At 44.0% G+C, this 15,422-nt stretch overlaps 1 protein-coding gene across 5 annotated transcripts in view; it reads left to right on the top strand.

Moving 5' to 3' along the window:
• The window catches only part of FBXW5 (F-box and WD repeat domain containing 5), a 164,275-nt gene that overhangs the window by 36,854 nt on the left and 111,999 nt on the right, over positions 1–15,422 (top strand). For 4 of the 5 annotated variants that reach the window (XM_033960641.1, XM_033960644.1, XM_033960642.1 and 1 more), the window contains exon 3: positions 720–877. The exons of the other annotated variant lie outside the window; for it this stretch is intronic. In XM_033960641.1, the coding sequence (XP_033816532.1) occupies positions 720–877 (158 nt within the window). The remainder of the gene's footprint in view (positions 1–719; positions 878–15,422) is intronic. 5 annotated transcript variants of the gene reach the window in all.

The following is a 15,422-nucleotide window of genomic DNA, read 5'->3' as shown; positions in this document are numbered from 1 at the left end:
AGACAAGAGTAGTCTCTCCAGGGGAGATTTGCAGAGCATTGACTGTCCATGCTACACACTTTTGCAAAGTTTTACAGGGTGGACGAGGACTCTGCCTTTGGTTTCTCCCTGTTACGGGCCAGTGCAGTCAGCCCGCCCTAGATTCATGGGACTGCTTTTATACGTCCCACTTATCTAGAATGACACATCTATTGCACTGGTAAAAGAGATTACCTTGATAATATCTTTTCCAGTAGATAGGTGTGTCATTCTAGACTCCCGTCCTGCCCTTTTTCCGCCTGCCTACTGTCTCATTCTCTTTATGCTTCTCCAAGTTGCTTCTTGGATGCCAATCAGCCCTTTGGTCCCTGAAGAATACTGTAAAATATGTTTTAGCATTTACAGGGGTACTTCCTGAGCTCTTTTGATGCTTCTGTTGGCTGTTGCTAGTTCATTGAGTTTTCGAGTGTTCAAACAGAATAGTTAATTTGTTTCGTAATGTCCCATTTCTTGTCCTTACTCACATAATTGGATGGAGCTCTTACATGTTTGGGTACTAACTGCAAGTGGAAGCAGAGTTCAAAGTGAAGTAGGAGGGGCTCAGAACAATCCGGAGTGGATTCCTTCTGCAGATGGCTTGTGGCTATGGGGAGATAACCTGCTTGACTAGAATGACACACCTATCTACTGGAAAAGATATTTTCAAGGTAAAGACATAATCTCTTTTTTCTGACTCTTAGAAGCAGTATCCTGGTATGAGGAGTTCAAACGTCTTTATGATACTATTCCCTGCATCAAGGTGCAAACACTGACAGAACACACTGACCAGGTCTTGCACCTCAGCTTTTCCCACAATGGATACCTGTTCGCATCCTGCTCAAAGGACTGCACTGTGAAGGTAAAGCTGGGGAGAGGAGAGAGAGAGAATGTGGCATGCTTGTATTAGAACATCTTCAGCATCGAGGGTCCTTAAGCTGTTTTTAGTTTAGAAAACTCAACCGGTAGCAGTTTTCTCCCAGGACAAGCAGGGACAGTATTCTCACTTGTGGGTGACATCATTCATGGAACCCGGTATAGACACTTTAAATTTTAAGGCAGGGCTAATACCGTGCGAATGCAGATGCCTTCCCGTCTGATATCAGCTTGCGGGACTTGCAGTTTTTTGTTTTCTATGGAGCGCTCCTCCTCAGTGCATCAAACATTTTTGATTTTCGGTACCCTCCTTTTGGTTTTATATTATTATTTTATCAAAATTCTTTCCTTTTTATCATGTTTTATTCATTTTTACCAACTTTGCTCCTACTTCATGCGTCCGCTCGCTGTGCTTGCCAAGCTCCGCCCCTGACTATATAATTCTTCCATATGAAAAAAGTTCCTTTTACATAAAGTAATGAAAGATGCTTTATTTAAAAAGTACAATTAGCTCCAAGAAAAATAGACATTATGTATAGGATACAAATATATCCAGGATTTGACCAGCCTCAGCCAACACCATTCTCTGGTTGTGGAGTCTGTTCTAAAGTGTGCACATAATTCCTGTTCTTATGCTTCTGCTCCCCCATGAAGAGAGGCCAGAATGTTGGACTCCTATGGTAACCACACCTTTCAGTCTACAACTCATAAATAGAATCGTGGATTATCAGTTTTACATGCCCATATATCTTTATTCATAAGAACCTAAAAATAGCCTTACTGGATCAGACCAGTATCCCATCTTCACGGAGGCCAATTCAGGTCACAAGTACCTGGTAAAAACTCAAATAGTAGCAACATTCCATGCCACTGATCCAGGGCAAGCAGTGGCTTCTCCCATGTCTGTCTCAACAATTATCTCAAACAATTGTCTAATCATCAATATCTCCCATGAGGTCAACTCAAACAATTCCAACTTGTTTACTACTAGAAAGTCAGTGGCCTGAGCAACTTTTGATGCTTTTGATGTTTCTTCCCAGAGCATCTGTAGCTATTGCCATATGCAGAATGGCCTGGCTTCGAGCCTCTTTATGGGCTGATTATCAGGCAGTCCCACCCAAAGAGATTTGTAGATCAGCAACCTGGTCCTCCTTTCATACCTTAACCAAATTCTACAGGGCGGTCGTGGCAGCACAAGAGGATGTCGCTTTCAGGTCCTCAGTACTACAAGCAGGCTTATCTATCCCACCATAGAGTTTGGGGACTGCTTAGGTACACCCCTATGGTTCAGCATAACATCCCTATTGCACTGGAAAAAGAGATTAGGTTCTTACCTTGATAATATATTTTCAAGTAGATAGGGATGGTATGCTGAAGCCCCCTCCCTCCAGCAAGTTATCTGATGCACCTGCTTTCTGTCTCAAGCTTCATAGTTAGCACCATAGCTAGGATTTCACTATCTGTCAGAATATAGGGCTATGAAGAGCCAGTATATAGAATTACAAGAGTGGAATGGTTGAGCTCCATAAATGTTCAGGCTATTATGTTTCTTGCTTGACTTATATTTTATTGAATTCTTTGTTCCTTTCAGAAGCTTGCTAATATGTTTACTACACTCCTGTTTCCTCACTGATTGTTTTAATTTCATCTGAGCAGGTCAGAGCCCTATTTTCAGGGAGTTCCCCGTATCCCTTCTTCTGTAGGACTTTCTCCAGCTTTGGTGTCAATTGAAAGGGGCAGCAGAACCCAAGGAGGAGGAGTTGAAAAGCTATGATTGACATCTTCTGCAGTAAGCTTGTGAGCACAGATGGATTACCCTATGGTTTAGCATACCATCCCTATCTACAGATATTATCAAGGCAAGGACCTAATCTTTTTGACAATTCTTTTAAAAGTACAGTCTTCCACATTTTCCTGCAGATATTCTACCACTTCCAGACATACCTTGTATACAATCCCAGGTGTTGCTACAATCAGCCTTCCTCTTCATCAGCCACCCAAAGATCTCAATCTAGACAACAAAAGTCATGGAAGGACTTTTTTTATTGTATGTCTAAGTGATTTGGATGATCTGAGAGTGTTGTCCAAAATTCTGATGCCGAAAATGTCCATTTTAGAACCTGCTAGATGTACATAATCACCTATTTAGATGTCTTGGCCAATTCAAAACGTCCAAACCCAGGCTTTTTGATGTAGGAGGTGCCACCATGTTTACTACATAGGCCATGCCAGCAGAGCAGTGGGGCATTTTAAACAGCACTGCTGTGAACTTCACATAAAGGGTATTGGGTACACATTTCATCTTAACTTCTTTTTTCATTGTGATAGAGATGTTATGCTGTACTGTAGATAATCAATCTGATTCTGCCAACATGTTAAGAAGGTGCTATTCAAATTCTTTTAGACCCTCCTCTATGCTCTTGCACTCTGCTGCCGTCTCCAGTTCTTCCTTCTGCATGCCAGCTAGAAGATGTTAGTTTAATCTGCTCTGCCTGACTTATTATTTTGTGGGTTTCTGTGGTTGTTTTATGTTCTTTTTGCAGGGTTTTCTCAGTTCTACAGAATTCCTGTTCTCAATGGACCTCTGCCTGCTCGGAGTAGATGCAGATGTGAGTTCTGCAGCTGGCAGGTTAATACCTTGGGAACCTATTTAAGCTAGCCTGCTGAGGATTTCTGGAGCTTGGGATTCCATGCCCCCAGCACTTTGCTCACATCCTTGACTTGGTCAGGAGCTTGAGTGTAGAATATTAGGCACCAGTGGCGTTCCTTCCAAGTTTCCAAGTTTATTAGTTTTTAATATCCCGACCATCAAACAAATGTCTGGCCGGTTAACAATAAAATATAAAAGGGAAATTAAAAATAGTAGAAAGTGTATAAAAATATCTAAGTTGAACATAAATGACAAAGACTAGACAAACTAGAAAGTGAGGTTTATAGGGGAGGAGGGGGAAAAGTTACATTATTTAGATGAAAAGGAGAAAGTGGGGTGGGGATAGAACGTAGGGTTTAAGGGCACGTTGAACTAGCAAATACTTGCTGAAGAAAGAAGGAAATAATAAAAGATAAAGAAAGGAAGAAAGAGAGAAAAAGAGAGAGAGAAAAAAAAAAATAGAAAAAGGAAGAAAGATGAGGATCTAGGTTAGGTTGAATGCGTCCTGAAATAAGAAAGTCTTTAGATTAGTATTGAATTTGGCTAATTGTTGTTCGTCGTGGAGGAACTGTGGCAGAGAGTTCCATAATGTAGGGGCGGTTACTGCAAAATTTGTTTTACGGGTATAGTAGAAGTCTTTTAGGGAAGGGATGAAGAGAAGTTTTTGAACAGATGATCTTAAAATTCGAGGGGAACATTGTGGTATAAGGAGTTTGTCAAGAAATGAAGGTTGATGAGAAAGTTTGATTTTAAAAGAAAGTAAGATGATTTTATAGGTGATGCGGTGGGTGATAGGGAGCCAATGAGCTTCTTTTAGAAGCGGAGTGACATGGTCGAATCTACCTTTTTTGTAAATAAGTTTTATTGCAGTATTTTGTATTAATTGTAGACGTCGTAGTTCTTTTTGGGGGAGGCCGTTGAGAAGAGAGTTACAATAATCTAAATGGGAAATTACTAAAGAATGGATCAGAATGTTAATTGAGTCGGTGTCAAGGATAGAAATTAGTGATCGAATGATTCGGAGTTTAAAGAAGCAGACTTTTACGACTGAACTAATATGATCATGGAAAGCAAGATCTCTATCAAAGATGTCACCTAGTAGTTTAATTTTAGTTTCCATGTGTAGTGGAATAGATTTAATAGAGATTGTTCCCAATAAAGATTCAGATGTTTTGATTGGAAGTAGGAGCCCACGGGATTTATCAATATTGAGTGAGAGTTTGTTTAAGTAGAGCCAGTCATTTATGTTGTCCAATTTATTGTTTATGTCTTTTATGTCTGAGATGTTGGAAGTATTGATTGGGTGGAGGAGTTGTATATCGTCTGCATAGGCAAAGATTGTAAATCCTATAGATTGTGCTAATGTAAGAAGAGGAGAGAGGAATATATTAAATAGTAGTGGAGATAGAATTGAACCTTGTGGGACTCCGAAGGTTTGTGATATGGTTGAAGAAGTTTCATTTTTTACAGGGCCGAGAGTACTGACTGCATTTCGCCTCCCTCCTTCCATGCGGTCGTGGTTTGTGGGAGTTGAGGATCAATCAGACTAGCAGCCTGAAGATGTCTTGGAGGAGACTGGCCAGCAAATTGAGGCACTAATCTTTTCCTGGTTCAGCTACACTTCAGGGAACTGAAAGCAGGCTGCAGCTTTCCCCTTGGCATATATCTATGAGTAAGGCTGTGACAGCCTTTAGGAAAAATCGGAGGGAGAGGGGGTGATTGAGAATTGTGTATTTTGAGGGTTTGGGCTGTTAGGGCCTTGGCCCTCCTCCTTTAAAATCCTAAATTTGCTGGGTTTGGGTCCCCCTGACTGTTTTCTGGCTGTTTTTTTTAGCGCCAAAATGCTAGTAGCAGCCATCTTGGATTTTTTTCCTAATTCTAGTTCTAAGTCCTCATACTTATCCAAATCACCTCATTTTTTTTGTTGAGGCTGCTTGGGATGGAGTCCTTAGACTCAATTACACATGCCAGATTTGTGCAAGTTGGCGGGTAGAAGAGCGCTCTTGCACCGCATGCCACAGAACATGCAAGGGAGGGGCAGGAGCTTCAAGATTCACCCTTCAGTAGTCTTCTAAAGTGGGTGAATGGCCGGCAGAGTGAAAATCCTGCCCAGAAAGGTGGCTCCTGGCAGGTCCCAAAAGAAGGCTGTTGGATCATCACCAGCTCATGATTTTATCCTGGATTTTGTAAATATACTCTAGGAAGCCTATTCGGAATGCAGAATTTCATCTGGCAGTCCACTAAAGGTACAGGGAGTACACAAGGCAGCTTGTCTTTTTCCAGTTCATCTCTTCCAAGAGAGGAGCATCATTTGAAGTCAGAAGAGTACTTTTGACGAGGACTGAGAGGACTTGGGGGTCAGATGCTGTTGGTGTCTCAGAGCGATGCTTTCATCATGGATGAGACACCAATGTAGGCGGATACCAGGAGGCAGTGTTAACTCTGGACCAAGGGGATGATCCACAGTCTGTAGACTGTCTTCGACTTTGCTGAAAGTCATTATGAATTCCCTACGTAAGCTGAATATTTCTGTTCCTCAGACCTTGGCATCTCGGTGCTCCCTTCTTAGAGGGGTTCAAGCTCAGTCCATGTCCCTTGGCACCTGAACATGAGTCTTTTAGTTACAGAGCACTTGGGACAATCTGGAGGGTTCACTTAAGGTGACCAGAACCATAGGAAACTTGTATCCCATGGCCCAGAGATTTCAGCAAATGTTCTCGCAGCCAAAGGTAGATTCCCTGGTTGCTCAAGTAACCAAGAAGACTTCATTCCTGCATGAGGGAGGCATAGACCAGAGGGATACGCAGGACCACCGAATGGATGTAGTACTAAGGAGGCTGTTTGAGGTCTCAGCCTTAGGAATTAAGAATGCAATAGTGTCCTCCTTTGTGGCCTGTGCCTGTCATCTAAGTTACTCCAGCAGGATCTGGAGGAGCCTCCCCTGAAGCTTATCCTGGCGAGGGGGGTTATATATTGAATGCTCCATATAACATCAGGGTTTTGAGTACGATTTCGGCTTACTCCATTTCCAACTGCAGAATGCTCTGGATTAGGCAGTGGGCAAGCGACTACCTCTAAGGCTCCCCTTCAAAGGTCAGCTGCTCTTTGGAAAAGGACTGGACAATCTTATGGCTTGTGTGGTGGATCTGTGTCAAGTTGCTTCTGGACAGTAAGCCATGAGCTCCTACGGGCTCAAAGTGTGCCCATCAGTACTCAGGTGGAGCCTTCAGCCAGAGGTTCTGTCAAGGCAAAGGCCTTCGAGGAGACGTAGAATCCAAGGCTCTGGTTCCCGCTGCTTCGCACCTCCTAAAAAGCAGCAATGATGCCAGGCCCGAGGCCGCTCCTCAGAGGATCGGAGGGCAGCTTTTGCAGTTCTAGAGGCCTGGTCTCATATCTTCAGACCGTTTGGTCCTAGATGTCATCCGATAGGGCTGCAAGCTGGAGTTCAAACATCTCCACTCGGACTGGTTTGTGGATTCTCCAGTGGGTTGATCAGAGAAGACAGCCAGGGAGTTGGCCACAGTACAAAGGCTACTGGACATCTAAGCTATAGAACCTGTATCTCCTGAAGACTTAGGCTCAGGCAGATACTCCGTATACTTCATCTTGCCCAAAAGAAGGTCAGAAGATTGGAGACCCATTCTGGATTTTAAACATATCGATGCAGTGCTGAAGATACTCTGTTTCTAATGTAGACCAGAGGAGTTCCTAGCCTCCCTAGATCTTACGGAAGCATATCTCCATATTCTAATCTTTCCAGATCACAGAAGGTTCCCGTGGTTCCATATCCTGGAAAACCATTACCAATTCTCGATGCTTCCCTTTGGCCTGGCAACAATGCCATGTACTTTTTACCAAGATCATGGTGGTGATTGCAGCCCATCTGCATAGAGTGGGTTGGCAGGTCCACCCATATCTCGATCACTGGTTGATCAACGCTCCATTTCTTCAGGAATGCCACAGTAGTGGTGGAAGTGGTATGTGTGCCAGATAGTGAATTTTCATAAATGTCATCTGGAGTACCAGGGAGTATTGTTCCACACAGCGGAAGACTGGGTCTGTCTTCCAGAGGTATACAAACAGAAGCTACACTCCCTGCTTGAAAGGGAGCTCCCATGACATGGCATGACCTTCAGGTCCTTGGCTCTATGGTGGTGACCATAGTGGTGGTCCCCTGGGCGAAAGCCCACATGCGGCCTCTCCGGGACTCTTTACTGACCCAGTGATCTCCACTTCGAGACCCCTTCCAGGTTCTGCTCCTCTATACCATGGCCATCAGAAGCAGCATGAAATGGTGGCTTTAGTCACACAGTTCCTTGCAAAGGATAGGCCCCTCAGGATCGACTCCTGGATCATCCTGACAACATATGCCAGGCTTGTATAACTGGGGAGATCATTGCCAAGGTCTCCCTGTCCGGGATAAATGGGACCCCCTCTCAGCAGAAGTGGTCCATCAATAGGCTGGAACTGAGCTATTCGTCTAGCCCTACAATGATAGGAAGCGTTACTGAAGGGCAAAGCAGTATGAGTCTTCTCAGACAACATCACTGCAGTGGCCTAAATCAATTAACAGGGAGACACCAAGAGTGCCCCGCTTCAGTGGGAGGCCCAGTTCTTATTGTGCTGGGCAGAGATCCATATTCAGGCGATCTCAGTGGCACATATAGTGGGCAAAGAAAATGTTCAAGCAGATTATCTCTGCAGGCAAATGCTGGATCCAGGAGAGTGGTCATTTTCCTCGAGCATTCCAGTCAATTGTGAAGTAAGGTTGTCAGTCGACCTCATTGCAATAGCAAGGAATAAGAAGGCAGACACATTCTTCAACCACAGATATGAACCTGGAAGCACAGAATTAGATGCCTTGGTCTAGCCGTAGCCAGAGACCAAGCTGTTATATGTATTTCCTCGTATCCAGTCAAAAGCGTGCAGACAAACCCGCCCAGACAATTGCATGCAGAATGTTGGCGCACTGGATTTCAACACTATTTTAAAGTGCTCCGAGGGGGGCTGTGGTGGGGGAACCCCCTCCCAGTTTACTTAGAAATGGTGCTCCTGTTGGGGGGTGGGGTGGGGGGGGGGTGGAACCCCCATTACAGAGGAAACATTACTTTTTTCTGAAAATATGAAAAAAGGCTGTTTCCTATCCTATCCGCTCTTACCACATCCTCTGGCAACACATTCCAGCTTAACTATTCTCTGAGTGAAAAATAATTTCCTCCTATTGGTTTTAAAAGTATTTCCCTGTAACTTCATCGATTGTCCCCCTAGTCTTTGTAATTTTTGATGGAGTGAAAAATTGATTCACTACTACCCGTTCTACACTATTCAGGATTTTGTAGACTTCAGTCATATCTCCCCTCAGCTGTCTCTTTTCCAAGCTGAAGAGCCCTAACCGTTTTAGTCTTTCCTCATACGAGAGGAGTTCCATCCCCTTTACCATCTTGATCGCTTTTCTTTTAATGTTTTCAAGCGCCACTATACCTTTCTTGAGATAAAGAGCTTCAGGAAGGATCCAGCGATGTTAAACTTTATGCCAGTCCCACTCCACATGCAAGCTGCAGACGTCCCTCTCCAGAATCCAACAGGAAGCTTGTCAAAGCTGTGTCAGGGGTCTTACCAACAGAATAGCGCTGCTGCGAATCTATTATCGTACAAATCACTCCGAATGTGAAAAAATGGCGTCGTGATTCAATGACGCTCAGGCAGGGTTTAAACTGACTCATCACTGCTCCCACTTCAGTGACGCAATGCCGAGGAGGAAGCACAATCCAAATTAGTCCACTCCCCTCTGCTCCTATTACTCTAGCACTGTTCTAGTCTGGACATTTTTCACTCTGATGGTTCTTTATACCAGTTAGATGTGGATAAGTGTCTAGCACAGGGGTGGGCAACTCCGGTCCTCAAGGGCCTGAATCCAATTGGATTTTCAGGATTTCCCCAATGAATATGCATGAGATCTATTTGCATGCACTGCTTTCAAAGCATATTCATTGGGGAAATCCTTAAAACTCGACTAGATTCCGGCCCTTGAGGACCAGTTGTCCACCCCTGGTCTAGCGCATGTTTTTGAGATATGTAATTAAAATCACCCATTATTACAGTGTTGCCCATTTCTCCAGCTTTCCTAATCTCTGAAAACATTTCTTCATCTGTCTTCTCATTTTGTCCCGGGGGACGATAGCATAACCCTACCTTTATATTTCTTCGCTTCACACATGGAATTTCTATCCATAAGGATTCCACATTGCTATCTATGTCATGCAGAATGTTTATTTGATTTGATTCAATTCCCTCTTTAACATATAGCGCAACCCTCCCTCCAATTTGATCTACTCTATCCTTGCGATATAATTTGTACCCAGGTAACACAGTGTCCCATTGATTGTCCTCCTTCTACCAGGTCTCCAAGATGCTTATCCTAAGATCTCATCATAAGAAGGAGAAAGCCAACAGTCGACCAAGAGTCGATGGTTCAGGAAACGGTATAGCCAGAGGATACCATGCAAGAAGATTGAAGGGAAGATTCACCAGATCATAGGCAAGATAGAAATCCCAACGGAATGAAAGGGACGGAAGTGAGGGAGACAGAAGGGAGAAGGAAATGCAAGAAAGTAACAGACTGCAAAATTAAGTGTATGTACACAAACACAAGAAGCCTAAGGAATAAAATGGGGGAATTGGAAGCTGTGGCACAAAAAGATAACCTAGAAATCATTGGTATCATGGAAACATGGTGGAATGAGAACAACATCTGGGAAATTGTGATACCGGGATACATGCTATACTGCAGAGACAGAGTAGGACAAAAAGGTGGGGGTATTGCCCTATTCATAAAAGAGAGAATTGAGTCTACCAGAGAGAACACGCCGGAAACGAACAACAAGGTAGAGTCTCTATGGGTCAAAATCACGGAAACAAATAGAACAGATACGAAGTTCGGCATCTACTACCAACCTCCAGGGCTGTCTGAAGAGACTAATGGAGAAATGACGGATGAGCTTAAACATGAATGCAAGGGAGGCAACACAGTTATCATGGGCGACTTCAATTATCCGGGGATAGATTGGAACATAGGCAAATCCAGCTGCAGTAGGGAGATCAAGTTCCTGGATGCTGTAGGCGATTGCTTCCTGGAACAACTTGTCAAGGAAAATACGAGAGGAAATGCAATTCTGGACTTAATTCTAAATGGACTACAAAGACTGGCGCAAGGTATAGAAGTAGAAGGGACGCTGGGAAACATTGATCACAATATGATCCACTTCAACCTGGACACAAGAACAACACATCGATCCAGAATGACGGCCATGGCACGGAAATTCCGAAAAGGGAACTACGAAGGGATGAGAGTCATGGTGGGGAAGAAGATTAGGAAGAGGATAAGCACTGTAAATTCGCTAGAGCAAGCATGGTCACTTTTCAAGGACACAGTCACCAAGGTGCAAAATCTATATATACCGCTTATCAACAAGGGTTCCAAGAGGAAAAAGAACAAAGAACCGGCGTGGCTCACTGTAGCAGTGAAGGAAGCGATCAGAGACAAAAAGACTTTGTTTAAGGAATGGAAAAGGTCAAAAATGGACGAAAACTGGAAAAAGCACAAACATCAGAGCAAGTGCCATAAAGCGGTAAGAGAGGGCAAAAGAAGACTACGAGGAAAAAATAGCTAAGGAGGCAAAAAACTTCAAGCCGTTCTTTCGATATATTAAGGGGAACGACCCGCGAAAGAAGTGGTGGGGCTGTTGAATGACCATGGAATAAAGGGAGTGCTAAAGGAGGACAAAGCCATCACCAACAAACTGAACACATTTTTTACGTCTGTATTTACCGAAGAGGATATACACATTATACTGGAAGCCGACAGGCTATACGCAAGAAACGAAGATGGGAAACTGACTGGGTTGACACTCAGTCTAGAAGAGGTATGCTTGCAGATTGATAGGCTTAAACACGATAAATCCCCGGGACCAGATGGCATCCATCCGAGGGGTAATCAATGAACTGAAAGGGGCTATAGCTGAACTGCTTCAACTAATAGCCAATCTGTTGATCAAATCAGGAAGGATTCCGGAAGACTGGAAAGTGGCAAATGTTACGTCGATCTTCAAGAAAGATTTGAGGGGAGATCCGGGAAACTACAGACCGTTGAGTCTGACCTCGGTACTGGGAAAGATGTTAGAGGCGCTGATAAAGGACCGCATCAATGATAACCTTGGACACAATCTGATGAGGACCAGCCAGCACGGCTTCAGCAAAGGAAGATCTTGCTTGACGAACTTGCTGCACTTCTTCAAGGGAGTAAACAGGCAGATAGACAAGGGTGACCCGGTCGACATTGTGTATCTGAATTTTCAGAAGGTGTTTGACAAGGTCCCGCATGAACGACTACTTCGAAAAATTGCGAGCCATGGAATCGGTGAAATACTCATGTGGATTAAAAAATGGGTGGTGGATAGGAAACAGAGAGTGGGGGTAAATGGACAATACTTGGACTGGAAAAGCGTCACCAGTGGAGTGCCGCAGGGTTCGGTGCTTGAACCTGTGATCTTCAACATATTTATAAATGATCTGGAAATTGGTACGACAAGCAAGGTGATTAAATTTCCAGACGATACGAAGTTATTCAGAGTAGTGAAGACGCAGAAGGATTGTGATGACCTGCAACGTAACATAAACACGCTCGAGAAATGGGCTGCGACATGGCAAATGAGGTTTAATATGGATAAGTGTAAGGTGATGCATGTCAGTAGCAAAAATCTTATACACAAATACAGAATGTCCGGTGCAGTACTTGGAGAGAGACTTGGGAGTACTGGTCGACAAGGCAATGAAGCCATCTGCATAATGTGTGGCAGCCGCGAAAAGGGCGAACAGAATGCTGGGAATGATAAAGAAGGGGATCACGAATAGATTAGAGAAGGTTATCATGCTGTTGTACCGGGCCATGGTACGCCTTCACCTGGAATACTACATCCTGCATTGGTCGCCGTACATGAAGAAGAACACAGTACTTAAGAACATAAGCAATGCCTCTGCTGGGTCAGACCTGAGGTCCATCGTGCCCAGCAGTCCGCTCAAGCGGCGGCCCAACATGTCCAGAACCTGTGCAGTAATCCTCTATCTATACCCCTCTATCCCCTTTTCCAGCAGGAAATTGTCCAATCCTTTCTTGAACCCCAGTACCGTACTCTGCCCTATTACGCTCTCTGGAAGCGCATTCCAGGTGTCCACCACATGTTGGGTACTACTCGAAAGGGTCCAGAGAAGAGCAACTAAAATGGTTAAGACGATGGAGGAGTTGCCGTACAGTGAGAGATTAGAGAAACTGGGCCTCTTCTCCTTTGAAAAGAGGAGACTGAGAGGGGACATGATTGAAACATTCAAGATAATGACGGGAATAGACTTAGTAGATAAAGACAGTTTGTTCACCCTCTCTGAGGTAGAGAAAACGAGAGGGCACCCTCTAAAGTTAAAAGGGGATAGATTCAGTACAAATGTAAGGACGTTCTTCACCCAGAGAGTATTAGAAAACTGGACTGATCTTCTGTTATAGGGGAAAACACCCTCCAGGGATTCTAGACAAACTTAGACAAGTTCCTGCTGAACCAGAACATACGCCGATAAGGCTAGTCTCAGTTAGGGTACTGGACTTTGACCTAAGGGCTGCTGCGGGAATGGACTGCTGGGCATGATGGACCACTGGTCTGACCCAGCAGTGTCAATTCTTATGTTCTTATACTCATCCTCTTGTGTCCAGGTTCATGAAAGGACTTTTCAATGTCAAACTACTTCTCAAGCCACCTCCAGTTGTTTGGGATTTCAATGTGGTCCTTGCTAAACTGATGAAGCCTCCTTTTGAACCAAAGTGTACAGCTCATCTTAAGTACCTTATGTGGAATGTGGTTTTTCTCATCTCCTTCTCTTCAGATCGACAAGTCAATGAGCTTCAAGTGCTGGTGGTGGATCCCCTTTTCACAGTATTCCACCATGACAAAGTGGTGCTTTGCACCCATCCCAAGTTTTTTCCAAAGGACGTCACTGAATTCTACCTTAATCAATGTATTGTACTTCCAGTATTCTTTCCTAAGCCTCATTCTCACCCTGGGAAAACAGCTCTTCACACTCTGGACTGCAAACAAGCAGAAAAATCAACCTCATAGAACAGTGTTCTTCAACCTTTTTACACCTATGGACCAGTGGAAATAAAATAATTATTTTGTGGACTGGCAAACTGCTAAGACTGAAATTTAAAAAAAAACGTTTCTGCCCCGTCCCAGTGAGCTCAGTCCCCGCAAACCATCTGATCCCATCCACACAAGCCTGAAATAGTTATGATTTTATATTGAATGTATTTTATTAAAGTATAAAAAGAAACAATATTCTGTACAATTGTCATTTTATAAATACAAATAATACAGAGCAAGGATCAACAAAACCCTTGTCTCCCCTCCTCTTCACATATATACCCTCTACTATGAAGAAAACTGAATAAGCTAAATTATTACAGAATGCTATACAGAAATATGCTAACGGAATACCACGGTAACACATGACAGGAATAGTGTTAGGGGAGTGCAACTAGGGCAACTGCCTCCTGGTCAGAGAGAGCCCTAAGCCAGCTGGAAGCACTGCCTGGGCTTTGTAGTTCCCAGATATGTCTTACACCAGCTCTAACAGGATATATATTTCAAATCTGATATATTCTTATCACAAAACAGAAATAAAATTATTTTTTCTACTTTTTGTTGTCTCTGGTTTTTGCTTTCATCTTCTTTTCACTCTCTTCCTTCCAGCGTCTGCCCTCTCTGTCTCTTCAATCCAGCATCTGCCCCTTCCATCCACTGTTTGCCCTCTCCCGCTTCCATATGGTATCTGCCTTCTTTCTATTCCCCTCTCCCCTTTCCATCCAACCTGCGCCCCCTCTCTCCTTTTCACATTATTTATTCCAGCTTCACTGCTCTCTTCATTTTTATCTCTCCTACACTATATCTAGCATCTTTGTCCCTCTCTCCATATTTCTCTGCTGACCCCCTTCCCAGCATCAGTCTCTCTTCTTTCTCATTCCTCTGTCTCCCCCTTCCCTCATCTGATCTCTCCATTCCACCCTGGCTCCTTCCCTCCCTCTAATTTCCCTGATGTTTCATTCCTTTTTTCCTCTTCCCCTTATCCAACAGTAACTTTCTTCCCTTTCCCTCCTCCCCTCCCATCAGCATCTCTCCTTCTCTCTCCCTTCAGGTCCAGTAGCAGCTATCCCTTTATTTTCCTTTGTCCAACAGTTTCCCAGCCTCCAACAGTGGCTTCCTCCGCTCCCCTCCTGGCAGCTGTCAATACTTGCCTACAGCAGCGCAGCAATTCACTTAGGCAGCCTTGGGTCCTTTGATGGGTCGTGCCGGCCTCTGAGGAAAGAGGAAGTTGCATCATCAGAGGCGGGCTGCGACTTGGCAAAAACCCCAAGGCTGCCTAAGTGAATCGTTGCGCTACTGCAGGCAAGTACTGAATTGGGCCCCCTTGATCTCGCCGGCCCTGCATGGACCGGCAGGAAATTTCTGCGGACTGGCAGATGAAGAATGGCATAGAACATCTCCTCAACTTTTTGTCTCCTTTGATCCTAACAAGTTGAGTCGTCCAGTATCCAAAAGAACGGTTTCCATACGGTTGACTTGTATCTCCTTCTGTTATGCTCAACTGGAGAGTTGTCACAAAGTCAGAGCTATGGCAGCTTCAATTGCTTTCCTTCGCTCGACTCCTGCTGATGAAATCTGTAAAGCTGCTACTTGGTCCTCAGTTCATACATTCACATTACACTACTATCTGGAATCTTATTCCAGGCAGGATTGTCACAGCCAAGCAGTATTGCAAAATTTATTTTCTTAATGGCCAA

The sequence above is a fragment of the Geotrypetes seraphini genome, chromosome 10, assembly GCF_902459505.1.
Source record: "Geotrypetes seraphini chromosome 10, aGeoSer1.1, whole genome shotgun sequence".
NCBI lineage: Eukaryota > Metazoa > Chordata > Amphibia > Gymnophiona > Dermophiidae > Geotrypetes > Geotrypetes seraphini.
The sequence above is the reverse complement of the archived record's forward strand: the minus strand, read 5'-3'. Positions and strand labels throughout refer to the sequence as shown.